The sequence below is a fragment of the Leopardus geoffroyi genome, chromosome C3 (assembly GCF_018350155.1).
Source record: "Leopardus geoffroyi isolate Oge1 chromosome C3, O.geoffroyi_Oge1_pat1.0, whole genome shotgun sequence".
NCBI classification, from domain to species: domain Eukaryota; kingdom Metazoa; phylum Chordata; class Mammalia; order Carnivora; family Felidae; genus Leopardus; species Leopardus geoffroyi.
In genome coordinates, this window is record NC_059338.1 from 112,238,449 (window position 1) to 112,253,450 (window position 15,002).

At 39.6% G+C, this 15,002-nt stretch overlaps 1 protein-coding gene and 1 long non-coding RNA gene across 6 annotated transcripts in view; one reads left to right on the plus strand and one right to left on the minus strand.

The window, feature by feature from the left end:
- LOC123585750 overlaps positions 1 to 15,002 on the plus strand; it is a 137,169-nt gene that overhangs the window by 15,496 nt on the left and 106,671 nt on the right. The gene's annotated exons all lie outside the window — the stretch shown is intronic.
- Positions 10,959 to 15,002, minus strand: part of NDUFAF6 (NADH:ubiquinone oxidoreductase complex assembly factor 6) — a 33,827-nt gene continuing 29,783 nt past the window's right edge. For all 5 annotated transcript variants that reach the window (XM_045454175.1, XM_045454176.1, XM_045454178.1 and 2 more), the window contains 2 exons: positions 13,851 to 13,907; positions 10,959 to 11,102 (listed from right to left, as the gene is read on the minus strand). In XM_045454175.1, coding sequence (XP_045310131.1) covers positions 10,974 to 11,102; positions 13,851 to 13,907 — 186 coding nt within the window. In that variant the 3' untranslated portion in view covers positions 10,959 to 10,973. The remainder of the gene's footprint in view (positions 11,103 to 13,850; positions 13,908 to 15,002) is intronic.

Sequence of the window (15,002 nt, forward strand, 5' to 3'; positions counted from 1 at the left end):
GGGACCTGTGGGCCCATAACAAAAAAGTCTAATATTTGTGTCATCCAAATCCCAGTAGGAGAGGAAAAAGAGAGCAAAGCTGAAAAAATACTTGTAGAAATAATGGCTGAAAACTTTCCAAATTTGGCAAAAGACAGAAACCTACAGATTCAAGATGTAAGCAAATCAGAAACAGGATAAACCACAGAAATCCATACCACGTCAAATTTCTCAAAACTGAATATAGTGTTTGTACTTCTATTTGTTTCAATATAATTTTAATTCAATATAATTAAATTTAGAGCTGATTTTTTAAAAAACTAAGACAAAAGAATCTTGAAAGCAGTCATAAGCAATACCTTATACAAAACAAAAACAATTTGAAGGATAGCAGATTTCCCATCAGAAACCATGGAGGCCAGAAGGAAATGGTACAATTTGCAAGTGCTGAAGTGAAAAAACTGACAACCCAGAATTCTATGTCCAGTGAAAATATCATTCAAGAATGCAGGGAGGGGTGCTTAAGTGACTCAGTTGGTTAAGTATCTGTCTCTTGATCTTAGCTCATGTCTTGATCTCAGGGTTGTGAGTTCAAGTCCTGCATTGAGCTCCACACTGGGCATGGAACCTACTGGAAAGGAAAGGAAAGGAAAGGAAAGGAAAGGAAAGGAAAGGAAAGGAAAGGAAAGGAAAGGAAAGGAAAGGAAGAGAGAAAGAAAGAAAGAAAGAAAGAAAGAAAGAAAGAAAGAAAGAAAGAAAGAAAGAAAGAAAGAAAGAAAAAATGGGAAAATCAAGACATTATCAGCTGAAGAAAAACTAAATGAATTTGTCATCAGCAGACTTATCTTAAGAGAATGGCTAAAGGAAGTTCTCCAAACAAAAAGGAAATGAAAAAGGAAGGAGTCTCAGAATATCACAAAGAGAGAAAGAACAACAGAAAGTAAAAGTTATGAGTAAATACATTTCCTTCTCCTCTTAAGCTTCTGAATTATGTGTAATGGTTAAAGCAAAAATATAACACTGTCTCTTGTGCCTCTAAATGTATATAGAGGAAATATTTAAAAGCATTTATAAGCAGGGGAAGGCAAAAAGATGTAAAAGGATTTAAGCTATGGAGATTCCTCAAAAAAATAAAAATATAATACCCTATGATCTAGTAATTTTCCTAGTAGGTATTTACCTGAAGAAAACAAAAACACTAATTCAAAAAGACATATGAACTCCAGTGTTTATGGCAGCATTATTTACAATAGCCAAGATATGGAAGCAACCCAAGTATTTATCAATAGATGAATGGATAAGAAGATGTGGTATATACAAACAATGGAGAACTAGCCATAAAAAGGATGAGATCTTGCCAGTTGCAACAACATGGATAAACCTAGATGGTATTATGCTAAGTCAAATAAGACAGGACAAAGACAAATACCATACAGTTTCACTTCTGTGTGGAATCTAAAAAACAAAACAAACAGAAACAGAATCATAAATACAGAGAACAAACTGGTAGTTTCCAGAGGGGAAGGAGTTGGAGCCAGGGGGCAAAATAGGTGAAGGGGATTAAAGGTACAAACTTCCAATTATAAAATAAATAAGTCACAGGGATGAAAACTACAGCATAGGGAATATAGGCAATAATATTGTAATAACATTGTATGGTGACAGATGGTAACTACATTTATCCTGGTGAGCATAGCATAATGTATAGAATTATCAAATCACTATGTTGTACACCTGAAACTAATATCACATTGTATATCAACTATACTTCAATAAATAAATAAAAATAATTCAAAAATGTAAATAATCTAAATCCATCAATTGAAAGAGATTGGCAGAATGGATTAGAAAATATGACCCAATGAATGCTGTCTACAAGAAACTCACTTAAATATAACAATATAGGTAGGTTGAAAGTAAAAAGATAGAAAAAAAAAAAAACATATGCAAACATTAATCAAAAGAAAACAGGAGTGGCTATTATAATATCAATAAAGTACACTTCAGAGTGAAGAAATTTACCAGTGATAGGCATATTATGTAGTGACAAAAGGATTAAATCCACCAAGGAGATATAGCAATCTTAAATATGATGGAGGCACCAAACAGCTACAAAATATGTAAAGCGAAAGGTAATAGAATGAAAAGGAGAAGTAGACAAATCCACAGTTATATGTGGAGAATCCAACATGCCTCTCTCTACAGCTGACAGAACAGCTAGACAGGATCAGCAAGGTTATAAAACATCATCAAGTAACAGGATTTAATTGACGTTTGTGGAACACTTCACCCAACAACAGCAAAATACATAGTCTTTTCAGTTGCCCATGGAATATATGCCAAGATAGGGTTATGACCAAAGCTCACAATTTTAAAAAGTCCATTAATCAGACCTATTGGCACTTTAAATATTTAGATGTACACATTGTGTTTATATTGGAGTTAGTTCATCAAAAGCAAAGATTTAAAATTTATTTCACTTTCATTATGAATTGATACTGACTGAATCTTATCTGCCACAACTGATAACTCCTTTCTTCCTCTCCCAAATAGGGGGCAGCAACCCAAGACAGGGGAGGCACTCTAAGAAAACCAAAATGATGAAAATCTGGATTTCCAAAGATGTTTCCACATTCACAGATGTTTTAAAAAATGATTGGCCAAAATGTTGCTCTACTGGAAGCTCCCCTATTTAGCCCAACTTCTCTTTCCTAATACTAGGTACATTCAACATCTATAGGCAATTTCCTACCTTAACTAAAGTGCATGTACAGTGGCTATGATGAAAGTTTGTCATTTATCTCTGTGCATGCAAACAGACTCATAAGCACACACTTGGTCCCCACTGTCATATAGCAGCAAGATGACGGTTGTGCCTTTTAACTCAGCAAAGGATATGGCACATATATCTCATTCCTTCAGGCTCTCAGCCCCTCAGTTGGCCAGGCTATTGTGGTTATGAGTGACAGAAATTCAACTCTCAAACTTGCATAAGCAAAAGGGAAGAATTTGCTGGAAGGCTCATAAAACCAAACTGTTGGCATGACAGGGGGTGCTGTGGCACCATAGATATCCTTGCTTCCCCAGCCCCTAACAGAGCATCCAGTTTGCTGAGTGACTAACAAATCTTTTTGTTTTTTAAACTCCCTGGGCAACTCATTCCAGGTGTAGACAGTGAGGAGTTGGAACCACTGGATGTACTCAGTGACGTGCATGAAGAAATTGCTGATGTTCACAATCAGAATTAAGAGGTCTATCCCTAAGATAGGGTCACACTTAACATTTAACCACATTCTCTTCTCCCTAGTGTGGTTTCCTTGGTTCAGGGAAGATAAAACTCCCACCAGGAAGTGCCATGTCAACGTAAATAGTGATTTAAGTTGCTACCACATATCTAATGAGTTATATCCCAGAAATGTCACTGGGAAAAAACAAACAAACAAAAAAACCTCCCATCTGGGGAGTTTGCATCAAGATTGAAAAATTTAAAAATCAAGACAAGGACATTTCTCCTTTCTCCCTCGAACAAAGAGGGAAAAAGATGGAGGAAGAGCCAGATGCTTTTTTTTTTTTTTTTTCCATTTAATTATGGGAGAAAATTTACCAGTGACAAGAAAGTGCCCTTTGCCCCAGAAAACAACCTCTCCATGCGCTGGGCATTCTGGACAACTGCAGAACCAGGCCCAGGCCTCTCAGTGAACTGCTCCGTGGTCAGGACAAGAGAGCAGCCTTTCCGGGAAGCAGTCATCCCTCAGATCCATGCCTGCCTCAATTTCCTCTTCCTTCTTGCTTCTCCATCCTCCTAGGTGTATTTTCTGGGAACATTCCATGAGCCGGGACCACTGTAGCTGCACTGGCGATTAGTTGCAATAGTAAGTCTTCCTCTGGCGGGAGCAAAATAAGTGTCTTTCACCTCCAGTTCTCACCAGGACCCAGCTGGGTTTTTCCTTCAGAGCCCACACATTGTAGGCACATACTGGTGTAATTTTGCCTCTGACATTCAGGCAACACAAGTGTCATCTATTGCTCACCATCCCCGCCCCCTCCCCCCCCCCCCCCCCCCCGCCACCACACACACACAGAGGCCTGCTCATGAAAAAGCTGGAGAGAATAAGAACTCGTGCCCCCAGAACTAGTTTAAAAGGTGAGCTGAACAACTGGGCGGGGTCTCCATCTATATGAGACACTAAACATCACAGAAATAACAGATCCCACAAGCATCTCCTCACATAACCAGTAATGGAAACTGATCCCACTCCCACAGAAAGAGACGATGCCTTGAGTGGGGAAAATGGTCCTCGTGGGCACCAGGTCCATCCACACTAAATGAATCATGAAATTTTACTTAAGTGAACATTCGTTTGGATAGAGCTAAATTATTGTTAATCTGTCTCACATTCCTTGGTCAAGCCTGGCACCCAGCCTGCCACTTCTCTTACAATGGCTCACCACTGAGCTAACTCGTCAGGAAACAAAATGAAAATCCTGTTTTACTTTGTACCTGTCCAAAACCACAAGAAAAAAAGAAAATAGTCAAGGAGATTTAGAACTGTGTAATGTGTTGAGAGTGACTGCCCAATTCTCAAAGCATCTTTTATTTTTAACAAATTTAGAACATTCCTTTAAAAAGTGACCTCCTCTAAATTATTTAAATTACCCTTCAGATTCAACTTGGACATTGAGTATATGCTTAGCATGGCTGATGGTATTGGTTCAATCGGGCAACTGTCTGTAGATCCGTATTTCACATCTTGCCTCAAATTCATTTCACGTGGTTTAAATGTGAAAATATCAAAACACAAAAATATTAAAAGAAGTTGTTTTAAAAATACGGAAAGAAATTGAAAGGCAAATGAAACTGTATGGAGAAGTGACAGAAGTATAGAAATCCTGTGTTCCATTCGAGCCTGGAAATCTTACAAATATTGACAAAGGCTATTATGCTGGCTTTTCAAGGAGCATCCCATGGGATGTCCTATACCACTTTATTTGGTTATTGAAGGAAAGGTTGAAGGGCACCTGGGTGTCTCAGTTGGGTGAGCATCCAACTCTTCTTCTTTTTTTTTTTTTTAAGTTTATTTATTTATTTTGAAAGAGAGAGAACATAAGCAGGGTAGGGGCAGAGAGAAAGGGAGAGAGAGAATCCCAAGCAGGTTCTGCACTCACAGTGCCCGTGCAGGGCTCGAACTCATGAACCACCAAAATCAAGAGTTGGACGCTCCACTGACTGAGCCACCCAGGTGCCCCAGAATGTCCAACTCTTGATTTAGGCTCAGGTCATGATCCCAGGGTTGTGGGATCCGAGCCCTTCATCGGGCTCCACGCTGTGTGGAGCGTGCTTAACATCCTCTGTCTCTCACTCTGTCTCTCTCTCTCTCTCCCCTGCTCACTTTCTCTTTCTAAAATAAAAATTTAAAGGGCACCTGGGTGGCTCAGTCAGTTGAGCATCCGACTTCAGCTCAGGTCATGATCTTGCGGCTCATGGGTTTGAGCCCCACATCAGGCTTGCTGCTGTCATCCTGTCACTCTGTCTCCCTCTCTCTGCCCCTCCCCCACTGGTGCTGTCTCAAAAAATAAATATTTAAAAAAATAAAAAGATAAAAATGTTAACAAGAAAGCTTTTTTAAAAAAGGGAAGGTTGACCTCAGGAGGCTGAGGGCCCTAGGTGCAACTTAGATTATCATTGCAAAATAAGAAAGAAAACATACTGCCACTAATGTTCTGTAGAATAAAAATTAAGAATATTTTTCTAATATCTTTTTACACTATATTACTTTACATTGTATCACTAAACTAAAATGCAGACTAAAAACAACACACAGAAGTTACCAATTTTGTATATTTTGTATGCCAAGGAAGAAGTTGGAAGAACATAGACCAAAACGTTAATGGTAGTCATCTCTTACCTGGTAAAATTATAGTTGATTTTAAAAATATTTTTCCTTTATATTTTTGTATTTATTTTTTTCCCAATATTTCTGCAGTGAACACATGTACATTACTTGTGTAAAAAAACAAACACATTAGTTACCAAAAAAAAAAAAAATCTCAGGGGAAAAAAAAGTCTGTCTCAGGAAAGAGTACATTATTCATTCTTCCAAACCAGGACTGAAACAGATTTCTAACAGCCATATGGAGGAGCTCACAAGGAATGGAGGAAGTGTCTTTATGTTCATTCATTGAAATGAGAACTTTCTCGACTCGTTCGTCAACCTACAAGATTAATATAGGATAAAACCACTGCAGCAAGGAATTAATATAAGAGGGTGAAATAGCTCCTCAAATCGTTAACGTCGACTTCCTAAAAAAATCTTTGTAGCACCCGTAAAAGAGATCCTGTGGTTCTAACTTGCTGTCTGAGAAATTCAATCTGTAGGCCTGTGTTTTAAACACACGGGATATTATTATATAACTAAGCGACTGGGAAGATTAATCGTGATTAAAAAGGGAAAGTGCACAGTACACCAAACAGGACTGTTTAATGAAAAAAGGGTGACTCAGAGGAAAACAGTATTTGTACAGGTAATCAAAGGTCCCCTCAGACTTATCAACTAAGAATAAAGACACTGTATCTCATATTTGACTCAAAGGTACTCCTTATCCAAGAAATGATTACACCAGTAATACTGCAAATAATATCCATGTACATATACACAAAATACATGTATTATGGACAATTTGCGAAGTATTTATTTTCAAATTTCGTGCCCGTTCTTAAAATCCAGACACCTGAGTGTGTCTGTGATTTCTTTATCTTTCCTTCCTCACTCACACCCTGCTTTGCACGGTGCCCAACAGCCTTGTTTCTTGAACGCCATTGTGTACCACGCAGCAGCCACGCCCTTGACACGCACCCCCAGTTCGGCCTGCACATACGAGCCCCATCGTGTTCACATCCCCTCAGCGCCCATCACCCCTATGCCACAGCATGTTCATTCAGATACAAAGGTGCATGGAGCGGCTCTAGGGTTTATGGGAGGTTCTGGGGACACAGAGATGAATAAAACATTGTCTTGCACTCAGAGAACTTTGAGCGAGGGACAGATGCACCAACAACAGTTACCATATGGTTGGGGGAGAAAGTGGGCCTGCTTGTGAAGCCAGCCTCAGATTGGCGTTCCCTTGTTATTAATCCACCACCCACAAATTCTCCAGCAAGCACGACTGCTTAGAGAGCAGGCAAGTAACACCGACACAGGAGTCGGGCTGGGTGGGAGACCCCCGTCCTGGGGCCCGAGGCCGGATGCAGAGTACACATTCTGCCCAAAGGCATTCAGTGTCTTGTTCTTTTTCAGAGGCCCTGCCTGCCGGCCTCATTTGGTTCGGGCTGCCAGTGTGTGACTTCTGTGTATTACGGACACATCATTTAATGTCTATTTAGAACATCTAAGTCATTGTTCCAGGCACTTTACGTGTATTAATTCATTCACTCCTCATAACAACTGTTGAGATAGATATAATTTTGCCCATTTTATAAATGGAGCAACTGAGACACTGGAGTTCATGTAACTCGCTGCAGTTACACAGCTATCAGGGTGGTGGACCTGGGTTTTGAACCCAGGCAGTCCACACTCTTATAAGAAGCCCACACTCTTATAAGAAGTGCTTGAAAACACCATACTACTCTGTATCTAAACTTTTAAAATGTCTTTACTCAGCTTATACTACAGATGAGTTATATATTTAATGTGCCAAATATCCCTTTTACTGAACAAACCCCTTTACCTGGTATATACCGATTTGATGGAAAAATTCACATCCATCTATCCATTGTTCCATAAATGTAATGACATTCCCTGCTTATCACCCTCTTTCTGATCTGAAGGGTCTGAATTTTTTAGAAATACCTTTTTAGGTAGCCAAGAAATATGTTTCTCAGAGGAGAAAGCAGGCCTTGTTGAAGTGCCAGTTACTTAATGGATTCTTCCCTCACTCCCCAGCTCCTCCCCGCTCCTTCCAACCCACTGCCATTACCCTTCTCAATTCTGGGTGTTAGTGGTTTCTTGCTCAGTCCTCCTTACAGGTACAAACAGGATAATGTTTTGTTTTCAGTAACTGTCTGCATAATGTTTACAACTTTGTGGATCTTTCTGGACAAGGTTATTAGGCCAGTGTCTTCAGAGAAATCCTATTTATAAGAGCTAAAACAGATTCAAGGGCACGTAGGGATTTGGTGAAACAGGCAAAATATAAACTCACAACTCTTTGATCTTCATTCAGAATGTCTCACTGGACCAGAGGATGTGGCCACATTTTATTCACAGACTTTTCTGAGAACTCTGGACATTACATTCTGTTCTTTTTTACTCAAGTTAAAGCCAAAATATTGGGTCTTCACACAGGCTATCCGTTTTGCCTCCTGGCCTTTGTTCCCACCGCCGCCTCGGCCAGGACCTCCCTACAGCTACACCCCTCCCCAAACTCTGGGTCCTACCCAGCCTTCCTGACACCGTCACATGCTGCCTTCTCTGGGAGACCTTTTTGACCTCCAAAGTGGCGACGTGTCTCTCCTGTATAGACCCCATGGCCAGCACTTAGTATCTATTCCAGTTGCCTATTTATTTCTCTCACCTAATTTGTAGTTGGAATTTATGTAACCGTACTTTTTAACCTAATCTGTACCTAAAATACATACAATAATACTCCTTTTTGAAAAAGTCGTGCCCTGGAGCTTTTAAACTTGGCCGTTTATTTTACAGTCTCAAGAATGGTAAAAAATACATGGGTTGTGGGCTTTGGCAATGAACTAATGTGGGTTTGACATCCAGCTCTAGTTATAATGGCTATGTGACCTCGAACTGAACATCTCTGAGGCAGTTTTATCCTTTGGAAAATAAATACAGAGAAGTAACTCTGTAAAGATTAATGCATAATGGTACAGAGCTTTCGTCTGTCCAAATTCGGGCTCCACTGAGTGTTAGCTGCTGTTACGTTTCTCAAGAGTAATTTAATTTTATCAAAAGGAGACATTTAATCAAAAAGAGAGGAAGAGTCCTGCCAGTTGAGTGGGAACTACTCAGAACGTATTTTATGACGATGTGCAACTTTACCTACATTGAGATTAATCTGTAATTTATACTTAACATTGGTCATCTGTTGCTCTCCACCTGTTCAATACCAAAATACATCTTACATGGTTTGAAAACGTATCAGACTCCTTGACAATGCTCTAATAAAAAAAAAATCCCAGAAATTTGAAAAGTGAAAAACAATGTTGGCACCATCTAAGGGAGTGTCTTTTCTGCCATGAAGTTAATAGTACGGTAAATGTCACTAAGTAAGACCCCACTTTAATCTCCAGGAGACTGCAAACTTGAGTTCATCCAAATTTCTAAGCATCAAATTTAAAATGGCTTAGAGAGTATTTTGAAATTATTTACCTAATAGTAAATTGGTTTCTGAGCCAATAAGGAATCCAGTAATCCACTTGCGTGTTTAAACCCTTCTTTTTAAGACAGGAACCTTTTTTAGATAGGAACCAAGATGCTTAGTAGACGATTGCTGCCAGGTTTGACCTGGGAAGACCCACAGGCAATGCTTCCTAACAAAGAATGTCTCTGATGAACTCTTCAGCTCTGGGCCATTCCGAATCCCAAGAGGAACGTGTCCCATTTCCTTGTACTAGCCGCTTGTAGATAAGCTAAAAGGCTCTAAAGTCACAGAATCAAACTATAAGGATATTCCTTCAGCATCACTGTCAAGAGTATACTCACATATACAACCACCTTGCATGTTCACACAGACACACACTTGTTATTCTCTACGTACTCTGTATCAGAAGCCATTCTGGGTGCTGTGGGACCCCACGATGAATAAAACAATGTAGTCTTGCCCTCAAGCAGCTCTCGGTTTGAGTTTTTTTTTGCAAAAATGTAGTATTTTAAGCCATCACTGATTCACAATGGAAGTAGGCACTAATTCCAACCGAAGGTTTAGAGATGAGATAGAGGGACGGAACACCAGAGGTGTGAGTGGGCAGGAGACAGGACCACTGAAAGGGCAGGAAAAGGACACTGTGGCATAACCCTGGCCTTGCAGTCAGAGACTCAGAGTCCAGATCTTCCAATGACCAGCAAGTGCACACAACTACGTTTTTTGTAGTTAGTATATATTTTATGATTAATATTTTTTAATTACCCCCCCAAAAATCCTTAGTTCTCTTTTTCAAAATCAAATGAGAACATGGATGAAAGTATACAGCCAGAGCTTATACTAGTAGCTTAGCTAGTATACTAGTTTTTAAAAATGTAGTATCCCCTTTATGAATGCTCAATACAATTTTGGTAATATACTTTACATTAATACACATTTTGTTAATGCAGTTTTGGTCATAATGCTGAGGGACAGATTGTAAAGCAGCGGGGTTAAAAAAAAAACAGTGAAACTTTCAAGTCAGCTTTTTAAAGTCAAATTAGGGTTCTAGCTCTTGACAGCCAGCTACCTTACCTTAAAGAAGTTTTTATCATGGTAAATTTTCACAGAGTCGTAAAGACGAAATGTTAGGGAGATAAAGCCCTCACGATAGTGATTGACACTCCTCGAATATTAACTTCGCTCTTCATGACCCCCAGCTGTACTGGCCCCTCGAGTTGTGGCTGCTCCACACGCAAGCTGGGTGCTCCTTGAGCCCCTGTGCTCTTCTCCAGCGGTGAGGCAGGGAGGAGACGTTAACTCTCCTGCCCCCTGGTGGCTGAACACGGCCTGCAGCATCAGTACAGCTCAAACCACACTCCCTCCTGGGGGCTCCGACCTGACAGAGCACAGCAGACACCGACACTGTCTGGGCTGCTGGTGACAGCCCTGGTGCCTGTGGCAGAGCCTGGGCAGTGTTGTGGCACTCTGGTCCCCCAACAACATCTCATCAAGCCTGTGAGCTCCACACACCCCTCCTAAAAATTCTTAAGTAAACATCTCCTGTTATTTGTAAACAAGAACCGTAACTAGTATACTTCTGTAAAACTAATAAAAGTAAAGATCAGTGCCATAAAATTATTTTAATATCTTTTTCTCCATGACTGAACATACAAAGATAATGGTAGCAGTGTATTCTTCTGCTGTAAAGATGGGTGGAATATGTCAAAATCCACCTGTTGAATTTTCTTTAAATAGTCCTCCAGGGCAACCTGGAAAAGGAGAATAATGGTCATTAGATCATAGAATAATTAAGTTTTTAAAAGAAAATAGGGCGCCTGGGTGGCTCTGATGCTCATCGGTTAAGCATCAGACTTCAGCTCAGTCATGACCTCATGCTCTGTGAGTTGAAGCCCCGTGTCAGGTTCTGTGCTGACAGCTCAGAGTCTGAAGCCTGCTTCGGGTTCTGTGTCTCCCTCTCTCTCTGTTCCTCCCTGGCTCACACTTTGTCTCTCTCTCTCAAAAGTAAATAAAGATTTAAAAAAATTAAAAGAAAAAAAAAAAGACCATGACCTGAGCCGAAACCCAAGAGTCAGATGCTTAACCAAGTGAGCCACCCAGATGCCCCAAAGGCATCTTCTAAGAAGTTTCTATTAGGCCAGTAAAACAGGATCAAAGAGCTAGTACTAGAAATACCAAGCCAATTCTGATCATAATTTATACGGTTATGGCAGAAATGTGTAAAAGATTAGAGAAATTACTGTTTGTCAGGTCTTATTACTAGATTCTGTAGAAAACAAAAGGGGTGTTTCAGTCAAGGACAGTGAATTCCATCACCCCACCCCACTCCCACAGAAATGAGGAGCTCAAATTGTTCATTTATAAACTTATTTTGTGGAAAAATTTAATGGGTCTCCATGTTCTTGCTAGAAAACAATTTGCAACCTGGGAGAACCATCACAGGTCCCTATAAATATCACCCCATGCCTCCCCCGTCACATAAAACTCGATACAGCTTTCATGAGGATTGAGGAACAGGATGGAACACAGTGCTCTTTATTTTATGGTTTTCAGTTATTTTTATTAATCTGTACCTTTTAATCTTATTTCAATAAAATTTATTTTATTAAATATTTATTTATTTAACAGAGAAGCCACTTGGTTTTGCACAGACTCCTAAGAGGCACCTCTTGCCCTCTAGGTCCACATGCACAGCTCCCCCTAATGTCTGCAGTACACCCTGTGTGATCCAACAGAGATCCTGCTGTGGATTCTCTGGACTATGAGCCAACAGACAACAAGAAGGATTGTATTTTCTCCCAGACTTTTTTTCTATACACTTAAAGACAGATGAGGATACGTACAAACTCAGCATCTACTTTTTAAACCCTAAACTTGTATATAACAGGAGATATATGCATGAATGTGCACAGCTGCTTTGTGTTATATTAGCGAAAAACCTGGAAACAATCTAGAAGGTCTCTGACCAAAAAAAAAAAAAAAAGGTATACTATTCACAAAATGAAATATACTGCAGTGAAATGAGTGTACTATAGCTAGATGAAGTAATATGGATGAGTGTGTGTGTGTGTGTGTGCGCGCGCGTGTGTGACCTAGAAGACATAAACAGGTATGATCCATTTTTATAAAGCTCAAAAATAAAACTAAACAATGTATTGTTTAGGAATATATAAAATGGGGGAAAGCCTTTGTGGAATAAAAGAAAGAGGTTAATAAATTCAAAATTCAGGATAGCTACTTGGAGGAGGCAGGCAGAGGCAGGGGGATGAGATGGGGGAAAACACATGAGTGGGATTTAATGGTGACATTCTAGCTCCTGGATTGAGTGGTGAGTTCATGGGTATTTGTGATGTTAGGCTTTATAACACATGCATACATATATAGATATATCAGATTCATTTGTAGCATTAAAATTTTTAAAAGAGGGATGCCTGGGTGGTTCAGTCAGTTGAGCATCTGACCGGCTCAGGTCATGATCTCACGGTTCATGAGTTCAAGCCCCACATCAGGCTCACTGCTATCAGCTCCTCTGTCTCCCCCTCTTTGTGCCCCTTCCTGCTCATGCTCTCTCTCTCTCTCTCTAAAAAAAAAAAAAAATGAAAAAAAAGAAAAAAATTTTAAAGAGAATGAAAGAAAAAACTTTGAAGATATTTTGATGTACTTTCACATGCTGTCTTTTTTTTTTTTTTAGAAAAAAGAGCTCACATTATTCATAATGTTCTGTAATATTAAGTGATAGTTAATATTTTATGATCAACTTTCCATCTCTAAGAATTCTATGTTCATTTTTAATAGTTTATAATATCCAATTTAAGGAATAGTTAATGAAGTCAAGGTACAAACATATGATAGAATATTATATAGCCATTAAATATTGTAGTTACAAATATATTTAATGATGTGGCTAGATGCTTGATAAGTAAGACAATGACATGTAAAGTGTGATTTCAACTATATACAGAAATTCATTCAAAAAAAAAAAGAACAGAATAAATAGTGGTTATGTCTGGGTCCCAGAATGATAGGTGATTGTTATTTTCTTTTATTATTTTTATATTGTCTAAATCTCCATTCTGAGAATTTCGTTTTTACAACTAGGAGAAGATTCCATTAAATACAGGTGAAACGTGACCTCATAATTAGAGCTCAACTGGACATTCACAAATTAGGATTTGGTTCAAAGGGAAAGTCTGGCTAGTGGTGTGTGTGTGTGTATGTGTGTGTGTGTGTGTTTGTGTGTGTGTGCGCGCGCACACACACACACAAACACACCTATATAGACCTATGGAGTCTGGCGACTCCACTCACCCGCCTCTGCGAACTACAGGCATGACCGTAATCAAAAGCTGAATGTAACTCACAAAACCCACCATTAAGGGAGGGAAGCAAACACAAAGACTCCAAACTAAAGAACTTCATTGGGAACTTTATAAAACAGAAAAAGAGATCGTACACATCTGCTTCAGTAATTAACCAGCCTTCTCTGTTAATCCACTTACCGTCTGAAGAAAAGCAGGAAATGCTTTCACAGGAACACTTTTGTGGAAGGACCTAGCCTACAAAGGAAGACAAAAGGAAACCAGTTTCAAACATAAATATTTCTGGAGATAAACACTCTCCCTCTGAAAGTGAACACAAAGCAATACTAGGAGTTTAACAACACAGCTAGGGCTTCTCTGAAAGGTCAGAAAATAGCTCTCCTGCCAATTAAAATTAATCTCCTAAGCCTAAAAGACTCCGGAAAAGGTACTTTAATAAGAATCTCATTCTTTCTTACGGATTGGCTTTGGCCTTTTCCAGCTGCCTAATAACACCCACAACTTTGGCCCTCCAGCTCTGTGGTGAGGGGTGAGTGATGAAATACTTGCATTAAGAAGTCCCTGCACCTCCCTAGCTTCGATCGTCAGTATCTCCTGGTTACACGAACGTAAGAGCCTCCTAACTGATCTTCCTGCCTGGTTCTCGACCTTTAATTCAGTTTATACAGGCTGCCAAATGAATTATTTTACTTTCAGTGTAAAATTTTTTTTAATTTGTTTAAATTTTTACTTTCTTTAACTTAACCCCTTGATACACCAAGTCTTCTCTCTTTATTTTGGAATCCCAGGGCTTCTACATCTTGGCTCCAACCTCTTCTATCCTGCCTAACTCCCCACTACCCTGGACCACAAAGCCCTGATCCACTCACACTGATGCCCATCATCCTGCGCTCACCAAGCCCACTCTTGTCTGCGGGTCTTCGTTTACATGGTCAGATACTGCCTCTACCTCCTGATATCTTAACCCCCTGCACTCTGGTCTTACCCTCAACCATCTACTAAAATTGCTCTTTTCAAGATCACCCAAAATTTACTAACCGCCATACCCATCTTTTCAACCTCTCTGTAGCATGCAAAACTTTAATATTCCCCTTTCTTAGAATTTTCTCCTCCTTTGGTTTCCAAGACACTGACTCTCAGTGCACATACTTCTTTGGCCATTAGTTCCTTTCCCTTCTTCTTAGTAACTGGCCCTTTTTTCCCTTCTACCTGAGAAGTGGAGGTGGGCCTTGGGTCCTGACCTTGGTCCTCATGTCTAGATGTACTTTCTCCTCGGGCAACACCACCCACACTTAGAACTTTAACCAGAGGCTTTCTATGTGGATGACTCCC